At 45.2% G+C, this 14,109-nt stretch overlaps 1 protein-coding gene across 1 annotated transcript in view; it reads left to right on the top strand.

The window, feature by feature from the left end:
- HIP1 (huntingtin interacting protein 1) overlaps positions 1 to 11,936 on the top strand; it is a 141,233-nt gene extending 129,297 nt beyond the window's left edge. The window contains exons 23-32 of the mRNA XM_008141465.3: positions 2,452 to 2,562; positions 3,846 to 3,904; positions 4,310 to 4,403; positions 6,046 to 6,146; positions 6,430 to 6,535; positions 7,312 to 7,435; positions 7,876 to 7,937; positions 8,665 to 8,773; positions 9,493 to 9,574; positions 9,910 to 11,936. Coding sequence (XP_008139687.2) covers positions 2,452 to 2,562; positions 3,846 to 3,904; positions 4,310 to 4,403; positions 6,046 to 6,146; positions 6,430 to 6,535; positions 7,312 to 7,435; positions 7,876 to 7,937; positions 8,665 to 8,773; positions 9,493 to 9,545 — 819 coding nt within the window. The 3' untranslated portion in view covers positions 9,546 to 9,574; positions 9,910 to 11,936. The remainder of the gene's footprint in view (positions 1 to 2,451; positions 2,563 to 3,845; positions 3,905 to 4,309; positions 4,404 to 6,045; positions 6,147 to 6,429; positions 6,536 to 7,311; positions 7,436 to 7,875; positions 7,938 to 8,664; positions 8,774 to 9,492; positions 9,575 to 9,909) is intronic.
- The last annotated feature ends 2,173 nt before the right edge of the window (positions 11,937 to 14,109 follow it).

The following is a 14,109-nucleotide window of genomic DNA, read 5'->3' as shown; positions in this document are numbered from 1 at the left end:
CTTAGCTTCTTCCATTGCCTGTGAAACCCAAGCCTCCCGCTCTTTCCAGCTCCGTGGCTGCCGCCATTTCTGTTTGGATTTGTTTACCTTCTATAATTGAAACTTTGTAGCCTTGAGTGGAGGCTTAGGCCTGCAAGGGCAGGCGGAAAGCTTGGCTTCCTCTGTCGCCTGGGAAACACAAGCCTCCCTCCCGCTCTCTGTGGTTGTAGCCATCTTGGTTGGGTTTATTTGCATACTCGCTCTGATTGGCTAGTGGGCATGGCTTGTGGGTGTGGCAGAGTGGTGGTTAATTTGCATATTACTCTTTTATTAGGTAGGATGCCACGAGGCAAAGTAAGGGCATGGTCAAGATGTTTACAACATTCTGGTGCCTACTCAACTACATGCACCTGATCAAGCTTTGTTTACTTGGAGCCTATATCACTTAGGCATGTGGGGCCACATGTTCGGACCATAGGTTCAAGGTTACAACTATAGCTGTTGGCCATAATTGTGCTGGGAGGGCTCTGCCTTCCAGGCTGGGACTTGCACGTGGCCACGAGAGGACTGTGCCCTCTCATTAGTCCAAGGCTTGAACCTGTCCAAACACTGTAGCCACGCCCCACAAGAAGTAGAGCCCATACCTTCTTCATATTGTATCCCCGGTCCCTGGCATAATATCTGGCAGGTGGTTAACACCCCACAAGTGTTTAATTAATTGAATATGCACAGAGAGAGAGCAAACCAGATAAAAAGATGGATCGGATGGGGGAGGAATGTTCATAGTGGGGAGAAATAGGCAATGAGGTGGAGACCCTTGAATGTCTGGATAAAGGAAGACTATGGACAATGGTGAATTGCTAACCTCTATTTCGATAGGGTGACATGATAATGATGATATTTGGTATTATTAAATTGGTGTGGCAGCCTAGGCAACATTAACACAGTCTGCCTTTTGTTGAAGATAGAGCATCTTACCACGTATAGTGCAGAATTGAGAAGTCAATATATGGGCAAAGTATGTAGGACACCATGAAGAGATAAAAATTACATTACTGAAAGCAAAGCAAAGTGTGATAGAAAGATCATGGGCAGTTTTTCTTTCTGGCACTAGGGTTTACCAGATGTAGAGAATCTTCCCAGAATAGGACATGGAAAATGCTGAATAAAATTTGGAAAAAAAAAAATGTTTGCAATAACTGTGTTTATTGTGACATGTTAAAGAACCTTTTTTAAATATTTTTTTATTGATTTCAGCGAGGAAGGGAGAGGGAGAGAGAGAGAAACATCAATTATGAGAGAGAATCATTGATTGGCTGCCTCCTGTACGCCCCACACTGGGGATCGAGCCCACAACCTGGGCATGTACCCTTGACTGGAATCGAACCTGGGACCTCTTTATTTACCTTTCAGTCCACAGGCCGATGCTCTATCAATTGAGCCAAACCAGCTAGGGCTAAAGACCCTTATAAAAGTTATTAAAAGCAAGACAAAGGAATAGATAGTTTCAAATGTAACCAGATATATTTGAAAAAGAACCACAGAACTTCTAGATATGAAAAATATAATCATTGAAAGTAATAACTTTAAAATATATAGATTCAACAGCAAGTTAAAGCAAAGCTGAAGAAAGAATTAGTGAACTAGAGGAATTATCTAAATATGGCACAGATTTTATAAGATGGAATGAAATGGTTATATATAGAATATTTAATCAGCGTTCCAGAAGATAACAGAACGACTATGTCCTCCCCACCCCCTGCAACATATTGTTAATTTTATGCTTTTCCCAACATTCTTGTGTGTGAGGTTTATCCATTCGGATATGTTCTTTTTCACTCCTCTGTTGCCCTCCATTGTGTGCATATTGCTTAATTTCTATTATATCTGTTCTCTTGTTGATGCACATCAGGGTTATTTCCAGTTTGGGGCTATTATGAATGGGTCACTGTGATCATTCCTATACACATCTCCAGATGCATAAGTGCAAGAATTTCTCTAGAGTTTATATACGTAGGAATCGAATTACTAGTTTATAGGATGAATTTCACACACAGTAATACCTGCCTCATATGATTGCTGTGGGAGTAAAGTTAAATAAGGGGCAGGCTGTCTGGTTGGAAGACATTGTCTACATTTGAAGAGGTTTTTAAAACACATCCCAGGCAGCAAACACGATCAGCTGTGCAGCTGTGGGGTTAGGGTCCAAGCAGCTGCAACTGAATGGCCTTGTGGGGTTAAGCAGGATTGGCCTTCTGGAAGGAGATGGGTTCTGAGTGAAGGTAGAGGGGGTGGAACATGAGGTTCCAGAGTTCACATGGAAGAGAGTTCCAAGCAAGGCCTATTAGGGATGCCCCTCCAAGGCTTGCAGAAGTGTGTTAAGTGGTGGGGCCCTCATGTGAGGATTACAGGTCTGCCACCAGAGAAAGAAGAGGTTAAAGGGTCTTTTCAGCCCTTGTGATGTGTTCACAGAATCTCCTGCCCAGAGGCCTGGACATCAAACAGGAGGAGCTAGGAGACCTGGTGGACAAGGAGATGGCTGCCACTTCAGCTGCCATTGAAACTGCTACAGCCAGAATAGAGGTATGGAGCCCTGGCCCGTGTTCTCAGTGGATAGAGCATCAGCCTGCACAACAAAGGGTTGCAGGTTTGATTCTTGGTCAAGGGCATGCACCTGGGTTGCACATTCAATCCTGGCCCTGGTCAGGGTGTGTGCAGGAGGCAACCAATTGATGTGTCTCTCTCACATCAATGTTTCCTCTCTCCTCCTCCTCCCCCGCTCCTCCAACTCCCCTTCTTCTCCCCCCTCCTCCCTCTCCTCCTCTACCTCCTTCTCCTCCTTCCTTCTCCCCCTCCCCCTCTCCCTCCTCCTCCTCCCCTCCTCCCTCCCTTCCATTCTCTAAAAATCAATGGAAAGCCCTAGCTGGTTTGGCTCAGTGGATACAGCGTCAGCCTGGGAACTGAAAGGTCCCAGGTTTGATTCTGGTCAAGGGCACATGCCCAGGTTGTGGGCTCGATTCCCAATGGGGGACTTGCAGGAGGCATCTGATCAATGATTCTCTCTCATCATTGATGTTTCTCCCTTTCCCTTCCTCTCTGAAATCAATAAAAATATATTTAAAAATAAAATAAAAATAAAAAATCAATGGAAAAAATATCCTTGGGTGAGGATTAACAAAAGAAAATCAAAAGAGAATAGAGGTATGGAAGTGTCTCAAGATCTAAAGCGATGCTCTTGCAGCTTTCCTTTGGCAACATTTCCCATTGGATATATCTTAGTTGTTCATTAAGGCTTCGGAGGCTCCCTATAAAAATTAACCAAAACCAGACTATACCAGAATCTCTTAGGGGTAGAAAATGAGAAAGTCCTCACCACTAGAAGGTGAGCAGTTTCCTCAAGGATCAACATACTTTGGTATCAGGCTATCCTGCATTCAGGTTCCAGATTGATTGACCACTTACTAACTGTATGACTTCCACTAAGTTACATTAACCTCGCTAAGATTCTGATTTCAAAACCAATGACAATGCTTGTCTCAGAAAAGCTGAGTGGGCCCCGTTGGAAAGGTCACACATTGCTCCTTTGGTGGAAGACTCAGGCTGCCCCTACCAGCATGGTGCTATAGCTCGCAGAGTTCTGTGCACACCAGCCTGGGTTCCAGAATGTCAAGACACTGACAGAGACAGCCTGCTGTAGCTGCCCCCCACTGAGTAGATCAGAAGTTTACTAGTAGATTCTTTTCCTGATTCTCACAAGGATGTGGATGGGTTCTTCTAGATTTTAATATTGGACCCAAAGTGTGGGATGCCAGTAGGTTCTCAGTACCTGTGATGTGTTAAAAAAAAAAAAACCTTCTCTTTAACAGGAGATGCTCAGCAAATCCCGAGAAGGAGACACAGGAGTCAAATTAGAAGTGAACGAAAGGTCAGTCTGAACAGCATGGTGGCACGTAGGTGATCGGAGTCAGTCTTGCCTGCAATGGTTTATTCTAATTAGAACACTACCAGCCACAGGAAAGGGTTGAGTCTACTAGTATGTAATTATCAATAACAGTATTAACGATGGAGATAGTATCACTGTTGCATTATAGGGGGAAAGAAACCCCCAGGAATCGTCACTTAGCTATTCCTTATGAAGAAGAGCCACGATCCAGTCTCCTCACTCACCTGCCTTTCCTTTGGGGCTTCAACCGGAGAGCATACCCTGCCTTACTTCCCATTCCAAGTATGCCTGTGTTTAGGAATGAAAAAGAGAACCGTTTTCTTCATTGGTATTAGTTTCAGTTCTGTATCCTCACTTTATTTATTTACTTTTTTTTTTTTTTTTCAGGATTCTTGGTTCATGTACCAGCCTAATGCAAGCTATTCAGGTCCTGATTGTGGCCTCGAAGGACCTCCAGAGAGAGATAGTGGAAAGTGGCCGGGTAAGCGTGGGTGAGGGCCTGGGAACAGGGAGAACAGACATTAGTTACATATTCCCAGCTCACTGAGAGGCTAAGTCTACACGAAACACTCATCCACATTCAGTGAAATCTATGTATGTTGCCTTCTCACCCTGTGTGTCCATCTGAGGGTGCAGCTGCCATCACTGGGGATATCAGCAGATGTCATGGGAAGAAGCTGGAACACTGCCAAGTCCCCAGAGAGCAGCCAAGCACAGCTTCCAGCTACAGGCTCATTAACCCAGGCGACATCGTTGGAGCCTGCTGTGGAAACCAAGTGTACATTGCAAGTCTGAGCCCTTGGAGGAGGAAGTGAGAGGTTTTGAAAACTAGGCAAATCCGAAGAATGAACCTGCTGCTGACTTTCACAGTGGCTCTGCCATGTCTCTTTCCAACAGCAGTCAACTTGCAGTGCTTCACAGACTTGCCCTCAGTCTTGTCTTGACATTGTCACTTGGATTTCCTCCTTTGCTGGCATTATTGCCATCTTGTTTTTTCCCCACATCCCTGAAGCAGCTGCAACTCAAGAGACAAAGGTCCAGGGAGGGTTTATGAGCCTGAAAGCAATCATATAAGGAACAAAGCCATATCTGTTTTGGTGGTGCTTTTTACCAGTCTGAGAGATGTTGTTTTTGGTCCCCAAAATTAGAAAGAGGGACTGAGCAAGGAGTATCTGTAGATTCTCAGACTATCAGGTACTTTCAAAGCATAAATACATTTTTTAAATCCAAGTAGAAATAGTTTTTAAAAATTATTCACTGTATACTCTCTTCTTTTGGCAAATCATGGATAGCAGCTAGACTCCTCTGAAATTGTTACTCATTAACTAGAGGCCCGGTGCACGAAATTTGTGCACTGGGGGAGGGGGGTCCCTCAGCCCAGCCTGCACCCTCTCCAATATGAGACCCCTCAGGGAATGTCCCTGTGGGATCGGACCTAAACCGGCAGTCGGACATCCCTCTCACAAGCCAGAACTTCTGACTCCCAACCGCTCGCCTGCCTGCCTGCCTGATTGCTCCTAACCACTTCTGCCTGCCAGCCTGATCACCCCCCAACCACTCCCCTGCCAGCCTGATCTACGCCTAACTGCTCCCCTGCCGGCCCGATTGCCCCCAGCTGCCCTCCCCTGCCGGCCCGATTGCCCCCAACTGCCCTCCCCTGCCTGCCCGCTCATCCCTAACTGCCCTCCCCTGCTGGCCTGATCGCCCACAACTGCCCTCCCCTGCTGGCCATCTTGTGACTACATGGGGGCAGCCATCTTGTGCAAGAGTGTGATGGTCAATTTGCATATTGCCTCTTTATTTTATTTAGGATAATATGTTATATAGGATAATGTGTGTGTGTGTGTGTGTGTGTACATACACAAACTATTTGGAAATATAATAGAAATGCTATGGGTTTTGGAGTCAGAAGAGCCTAGGATTTACTTTATTTCCTGCATGACCTTGGGAAAAGTATTTTTGCCTCTCAAAACTTTATTTTTCTTATCTGTAAAATGGGAATAATAATGCTTGCCTCTCAGAGTGGCTGTGAAAATTTATATGAGGTAATATATATATAAAAGCACCTGGCACACAGCAGGCACTCAATAAAAGGTAGCTATTATTATTTCTCACTTCCCTAGGGCACAGCATCTCCTAAAGAGTTTTATGCCAAGAATTCTCGATGGACAGAGGGACTCATCTCAGCCTCCAAAGCTGTGGGCTGGGGCGCCACTGTCATGGTGTAAGTGTCTTTGGGTCCCAAGGCTCCTCACCCCACCCCCATTCCATTGATCACCCCAGAGAATAACTAAGTGGGGGGAGATATTCCCACTAGAAATACACTGTTGATAAGGAAGTCAGTAAGACTAAAGTTGAAAAGGGAGACTGGGTCTCCTGGGGCAGCACAGGCAGGCTGTGCTCCCTGGCTGACAGGATGAGGGGATGGTCTAGAGGTGGGATCATAAGGGGTTGCAGCTGTGACTGCCACAGTGACATAATCCATGTTGTCCTTTCCTGACTGTCAGTGATGCAGCCGATCTGGTGGTACAAGGCAAAGGGAAGTTCGAGGAGCTAATGGTGTGTTCCCATGAAATAGCTGCTAGCACAGCCCAGCTTGTGGCTGCATCCAAGGTAGGACCTGCATAGGACTCCCTGGGATACTATGAGGCCTGGCTAGGTTAGAGATACTTGGACTCTGAAGTTGGATTCAAGAACAGATGATTTCTCCAGGGTCCAGGAGGGTTGGGTCCCAAATTAAAATTCTGACTCTCAAGGGTCCCCCTACCCCTCCCTCCAAAAGCCTTTCATCTGTCAGCAAGGAGCCCTTCCACCCAGCTCACCACACGTGCTCCTCTTGGCATTCTTCACCTTTGTTACAAGTGGCCTTTGAGGGTCCCAACTGTGCCGACCTCTGATAAGCAATCACAGCATTCCAGGAGCACTCAAATAAGGAATGAGTCAGAGCAGTCAGATGCTTGCCCGGCATGGCACAGAGCTTCCACAATCAGTGTCTGCCTCTCCTCAAGACTCCAAATTTGAACCATTGCCCCAGCTAGTCCTAATGCAAAGCTTATCACCAGTATCCTTCTGTGAGTTCTATAGTACCCCGGGGAGTGTTTTTTAATCATCCTTATTTATTGCTATCCCAAATTGATTTTCACAAATGGAGCATTTCATTAAAATATCTGATAAAGCTAAAGTTTGAGCCCACCAAGCAAATAAGCCAGTAAGCACCTTTTATATTAAAGAAATGCCAGGAGTTGACCCCACAGGCAATGATTTTTGAGAAGTTGGTTGGTAACTGCAGTGGATCAGATATATTCATCAAGAACCATCAATCCAACTTTTGACTCAGTCCTTGCCACCACTCTATGTTATGTGAACCTAAATATGCTTGGTTCTGGCAGGTGAAAGCTGGTAAGGACAGCCCAAACCTGGCCCAGCTGCAGCAAGCCTCTCGCGGGGTGAACCAGGCCACCGCCGCGGTCGTGGCTTCAACCATTTCTGGCAAATCACAGATTGAGGAAACAGGTAGCCTTTCAGAAGCGGTACTTTTTTATCCATCCGATATAGCTGTTCTTTACAGTCTTCTCCATGATCCCAATTTCTCACAGTTCTGTTTCTAAATTCTCTTACTTTTCATCTTTTACATAAATACTTATTTTCTCATAAGAAGGGACACCACACGAGCATGCTATTCATTTCACTATAGTGACACACCTTTAGGTAGTAGATTTTCCATTTAGTCATTTCTCTGAATTCAAAGAAATGCCTCTACAGGCCTGGTTGTCTGGGGGGTGGAGTTCTGATTCTGGTTACCCTGTCACTGTCTTCATCCCTTACAATGTGCACATGTGCATTGATAAAAGGCAAACCAAACATTTCAGCAGAACATTGGCATTGGCCACCTCCCAGGCAAGGGTCAGCCAGGGGTATTATTTGATAAGAACTTCTCATTTCTATCCTTGCAGACAACATGGACTTCTCAGGCATGACACTGACCCAGATCAAACGCCAGGAGATGGATTCCCAGGTAGGAACTCCATCTCTAAGGTTAGGCAGTCTCTCTTGCATATGGTATCGACCCCAAATATTCCCATGGTGAGAAGCCAGTGAGCGAGAGACTTGGGAGGAAATGAACTCAGTTGTACCATTTAGCCCAAGAATTAATGTAAGCAATGCTGAAAGAAACAGTAGAGGTCTCCAGCACCTACAACTGAGCCTGGGTTACATATGGGTGCTCAGCAAATATCTCTTAAATTAATAAATAAAATAACTAATGAACGGAAGAAGAGCCAGAGCCAACCTCTCCTTTAGTGAGATTGTGCCTGTACAATAATAACTCTAAGTTGTACCAACCCCTCCAAGGTGCCAGAACTATCATTATTGGTTCCTGCCTGAACTTCCAAGGAACTAGAATTGAAGGGTTATGATTAGATTGGAACACAATACAGATATGACAGACATTAGAGTTGTTTTTAGATAGCAATTTATCAGAGGAACTTAAGTCCTAATCCCATGCAGGCATTTGTACTATAAAGCACCATACATTTCTAGTAGAGGGTCCCGGGGAGAAGATAGATGGAATAGATGGATGAATGAGAGGGTGGGGAAATTAGAACAGAGACGAGGTTGGAATTGAGAACTGGGTAAGCTATAGAATAATATGGAAGAAAACTGGAAGATGGAGAAAAGGGATTAAGTCAAAATAAGACAATTCTGAGATCACTGCTCAAAAGAAAATTCCCCTTTCCCCACAGGTTAGGGTGCTAGAGCTAGAAAATGAACTGCAGAAGGAGCGTCAAAAACTGGGGGAGCTTCGAAAAAAGCACTACGAGCTTGCTGGTGTTGCTGAGGGCTGGGAAGAAGGTAAGCCACTGGAGGACCGGCATTAGCCTGCAGTGAAGGGGGGTGCTGTGTGATAAGGGCTTTCCCCTCGACTGTAACAGAATGAGGAGCCCATTGGTCAGTGACTTCCTCCTTCTCTATACTCACAGAGCATGTTTTCAGTTGGAAACAATCTAAAAGCCCAAAACAGATAAATTATGAATTGAAAGCTTTTGTTTTCGCCTTTCAAGATCTTAACGTTGACCAGTAGAGTGGTCACTCACCACCATTTCTTTCCAGGCCCAGTTAGCCTGGTTTACCCCCCCAGGGTGTCTAGTCTCTGGCCAGCCGAGAGTTGAATAGTGACCAGTGAAGATCCAGCAGACAGGGCAAGTGAATTACCAGGTCCTGACTCTCTAGAGCCAGTGATGGGCAGCAATGGCCAAAAGATAGGAAGTCAGGAGCTAGAAATGGCGTGGACTGAATATTATTCGGCCACCAGCCCAGAGACTTCGTTGCTCAGACTCTGTGAGTGCTGCTTTTCTGCATGTCCAAGGTGGCCACTTGTTCACCACCAAGCTTGCCGATTCTTGTCAAACTTGGCTGGCTGTAGTATATCCCAGTCGTTCCTGGACACTTCACTTAGGGACGAGGTGGTTATGATGATAATGTATTTTAGAGCCCAGCATGGTGGCAGTTTTGGTTAACAGAATAGGTGCACGAAGGGCTGTGAAACATGAATGGCTGTTACTGTCTTTTAGAAACAGAAGCATCTCCACCTGCACTGCAAGAAGTGGTAACCGAGAAAGAATAGAGCCGCACTGATGCCCCACACGTCACAGTGTAAATCTTTGTTGCCTGTTTATGTGTGTGTGTTATTCCCCAGCCACAGACTAAACCCTTGGGGTCACAGTGGCAGCCACATCACTCCCATTGTCCAGTGCTGAGGACCTGCATGGCCTTCTAAAGACTCCTCCACACTGACACCCTTTGTGTTGGAACCCGTGATCTGTGTTCTTCCCCGCCCTCCCTGGTGTCCAGAGAGGACCTCCCTCCCAGTCCTGCCTGCTATTTTAGCCCCAAACAATCAGTGTCCTTGTCCGAGGGGCTGTGGTTGTTATGGCTGAGAGCCTGGAGAGGGAAGATCTTATGCTTTTTCTCTTCTGTTTTCTTCTCAGTCTTTTCAGTTTCATCACTTGCACAAACTTGTGAGCATCAGAGGGCTGGTGGATTCCAAACCAGGACACTACCCTGAGTCTGTGCACAGAGTCAGAAGAACAGCAGGAGTGTCCTGGCTGAGAATGCCAAGGCAATGCTTCCCCTCTTTTGGCAGTTCCGTGGATTCCCACTGCTTCTTATGGTGGTTGGTTGGGTTTTGGGGTTTCTTTTTTCAAGTTTCACTCATATAGCCAACTCTCCCAAAGGGAACAGCTCTGAAGCTCTGAGCTCCTAGGAGCCCCTGACCACAGCAGTCAACAGCGATGGTGCTGCTCAGGCTTTACCTTGGTGCTCCCCATCAGCCTCCATGCTTGTGTCCAGCTGAGTGTGGGACTCAAGGCCACTTCCCAGGGTCGGGTGGAGCTGCTGAGCCACAGCTTCCCTCCAAAGGCAGAAGTGGAGGGAGTGCCTTTCCCTCCTAAAGCTGGAGCCCCGTTGAAAGCCTCTGCCACCTTCATAAGGGATAGGGCCACAGAGAGAAAGGGGGGTGCACACGGCCCAGGTCTTCAGGAGACGCCTTCCTTGGGAACTCCCTGTGACCAGGCTGAAAAACCTTACCGCATGCTCGAATGGAACTGGTGAGAAAGCCACACCTCTTTTTCCAGAATGAATGTTCCTTGGCACCTCCCTTCAGATCCAGGCAGGGCCCTAAGAGGGAGCTTGTGAGAGGTTTTCAATTCTTTTCTCCAAATGTCTGCCTGCCTTGGTATCCTCTTGAATCTGAAAAAGATGGTTCCATGTTCTACCTAATTGACAGACCCAGAAAATCAGGCAAACTTGCTCCCGGTAGGAAAGAACCCTGTGCTTGGTTTGGTACCTTTAATATTTATTACTAACCTCCGTTCAGCAGCAGCAGCAGCAGCAGCAGCCAACAGAAAGACACTTGGAGCAATCAGGATTTCGGGTGTGACTATGGCAAGGCTTGTATTTCTGCCCTATACATCAGTCTTGAAGAATTGGAAACAAGGCCAAGATGCCATCCCCATCTGTAACCAGCTTGGATCACAAAGCAAGCAAGGTTCCACAGAGCATCCAGGGCAGGGAAAACAAAAAAAGGGGGAACGCTGGCTCTGACTCCTTCCCAACACATGTCCCGGGCCCTCGATACCCTGTGGACAGGGATGAGGGCACATTAATAGCCTTGTAGAGATGGGCAGCCAGACAGCACTTCTCCACCTCCAGCCGGACCCCAGCATTTAAGTGACCTTTTGATCTTGGACTGTGTCTTCCTTATCCATAGCAACTCCTAGGTAGTAGCCAACAAGCACTTCCCAGGACCTGTCCCAAAGGAACATTGTAAGTGTGGCTACGTGACAGGTTGTGAGACTCCTGTTTGATCACTGTGAATCAACCTCCCTCCTTCCTATACACCCTCCAGACTCCGTCTCTGTGCATTTCTAAGTGGGCATTCAAAATACTGTCTCCCTTGAGCTCAAATTATGAGATTCAGATGTGTGATCTCCACACTGGGCTAAAGAGAGGGTTCAGCAGTAGAAATTGAGCGCTTGTGTTTAATGCTTCTTTGTGCTTAGTGCTTTTCCATCCAAGGCTCAGAAGGAGTGGTGTGTGGCATCCCTGGCCCACTTGTGCCAATTAAGCCAATCAGTGTGTTCTCAATGTGGGTCAATATTTCCAAAGGTGGCTGGTCTTCATTTCCAGAATTTCAGCCAAACATTTGTGCTCAAAATTACCAGTGGAGGGGAAAATCTAGTATATTGGAGCAGATTAGGACTCTGAAAAATACTCCCTCTAAAAAGAAGCCACAGTAATTTGTTATTGTTGTTGTTAATCCTCATCTGAGGATATGTTAATTGATTTTAGAGAGAAGGAAGAGAGAGAGAGAGAGAGAGAGAGAGAGAGAGAGAGAGAGAGAGAAACACTGGCCACCTCTTGTATACACCCTGAACAGGAATCAAACCCACCACCTTCCAGTGTATGAGAGAATGCTCCAATCAACAGCCACATTGGTCAGGGCACCACAGTAATTTTTAAATTTTTAAAACTTCATGGGCTTAACCAGTAATAAAACCATTAAGAAAGCACTTAAACAGGAGCACAGGCTCAGTCAGTTTCACAGGAGGCAATACCTGTCAGATAATTACTTCATCATTGCTCAAATTAGAAGCTAGTCCATTCTCCAGCCAAAATCAAATTGGCCTATGTCGTTACTTCTAAAAATGAGTGTGTGGTACTTGGTGTGAAATACCTGATGAAAACAGAAATCATATCCTAAGGCTAAAAATGAACCTCACAGCCTTTTAAATTAGTCACTGAGCATCATTTAGTGACTGGAGTCTCATGGGTCAGTGTAAATGGGTCATGACAAGAGAGGACAACAGCAAAATAATGGCTTAGGACTGACAAGAGGTTAAAATGCGGCCGAATCTGTTATGCAGTCTTGTAATACGGTGCTCTAATACCATTTACCATTAGAATAAGGGTGTGTAAATAAATAAGGAAAAAGTAAAAAAAAGAACTATTTGTGGGGTTACTAGTATTTATATCTGAGCAAGAAGTTTAAATTGGACTATAATTGAGATTGATCCTTAGGATCCCACCTAAATATGAGTCCCCAGCCCTGTGGCTGGAAGAACCAAACATTGTCCAGGGCATCCTTTCTTGGAAGTGTTTGAGCTGCTGAATCAGACACCAGGTCCCAGGGAGTCACAAGTGCAAGTTGTTTATTCAGGTTGGTACACTTTGGCCTCACTAAGAGGAGCTGGTTCTGAGTTTGTACCCAGGACATACTTCTTAGTCTAGAGCAGCGATTTTGAACCAGTGTGCATAATTTTAAAACATGCAATACCTGACTATTTAGTCAGGGGCACTGACCTCTTTCCCTTAGATTGTCAAATTTAACAAAATGAAAATAGCCATCTAGTGTGAATGCCCTGTCTTGAACCATAAATATATAGGTCATATAATAGAGTTGCATCTTATTGGTCACATTGCATAATAAGGTTGCATCTGATTGGTTAATTCTTGATACCAGAAATCCTTATATACAAATATAAATACCTGATTTTTTTTTAAAGTCACTTTGGAGCAAAAAGGGTAGGTAATTACTATTAATTTTTTAGTAAATCAAAATTATACCTTTTTTTTGTCAGCAAAAATTGTCTTTTTGGTGTTCTGTAGAATTTTAGTAGTTTATGTATGCCATGAGATGAAAAGGTTGAAAACCGCTGCTCCAGTGGGGTCCTCTGGCTCCACTTACCCTGGTCTTTAATAACTAAAGTTCTTGCTACCTTCTACCACCTTTCAAAGTCTCTGGAAATCCCTCCTGCCAACAGAAGCCTTTAATCCTGGCACTGGCCTTCCAATCAAATCGGCTTTGCCCTCTCTCTCTCTGCCATTCTCCATCCTCCAGAGACTGCACTGCCTGTAGCATAGACCACCACCACAGGCCTGCCCGCCACCAACACAGCAAACTGGCGAGCTCTCTGCTGTCCAAGTCCTTCGTCTCCCAGGTCCAGACCAAATAGGGGATCAGCAACTAACAGTGGTGGCCCAGCCTTTCTACCCCAGGAGCCAAAGCAACATGAAACAATTTCTTAGATGCTATTGGGTCCGATTCTGAGAGTAGATAATTTTCAGACGTGTCTTTCAGATGACCCTCAACTACCTCAGGTTTGAAGGCCCTAAATTAAGCTGATTTTTCATAGGGACAAACCGAGGGGGTTCAGGTAAATCTTGGTGATAACACAGTTGTCTCGAACTTATAACTCTTTCACACTTAGGTTTGCAGGGATGGAGTTGGGATTGTTTTTCTTTTCTGTTTTTAACCTTTTCCCCACTTTTCCATTAGAATAGTTCCTATAAATGAATTTCATTTTTCACTGAGTGCCTACCTTCCCAGGGCAGGTAGCCACTGGCTTTTGTTCCCTTCCAATAATACTTTTATTATGGTATTAAGACCTTTCTTTGTATAATACATTGCATCTGTGTTTCCAATTTTTCAAATAAATATTTCAACCTGGCAATGAAAAATAGCTTTGATAACTGACCAAAGTGGTTTTGAGGTCTGGGGTTCCAGTTAAAAGCCTACATTTATAACCTGGGGTTCATTTAATTCACTTATGCTCTAGGAATATGTCCACATTTTCTGAAGCATGGAACTACTGCATTTCCTTTGTTGTTGTAGAGAAACTCTAGTTTGT

Source organism: Eptesicus fuscus, chromosome 4 (assembly GCF_027574615.1).
Source record: "Eptesicus fuscus isolate TK198812 chromosome 4, DD_ASM_mEF_20220401, whole genome shotgun sequence".
NCBI lineage: Eukaryota > Metazoa > Chordata > Mammalia > Chiroptera > Vespertilionidae > Eptesicus > Eptesicus fuscus.
The sequence above is the reverse complement of the archived record's forward strand: the minus strand, read 5'-3'. Positions and strand labels throughout refer to the sequence as shown.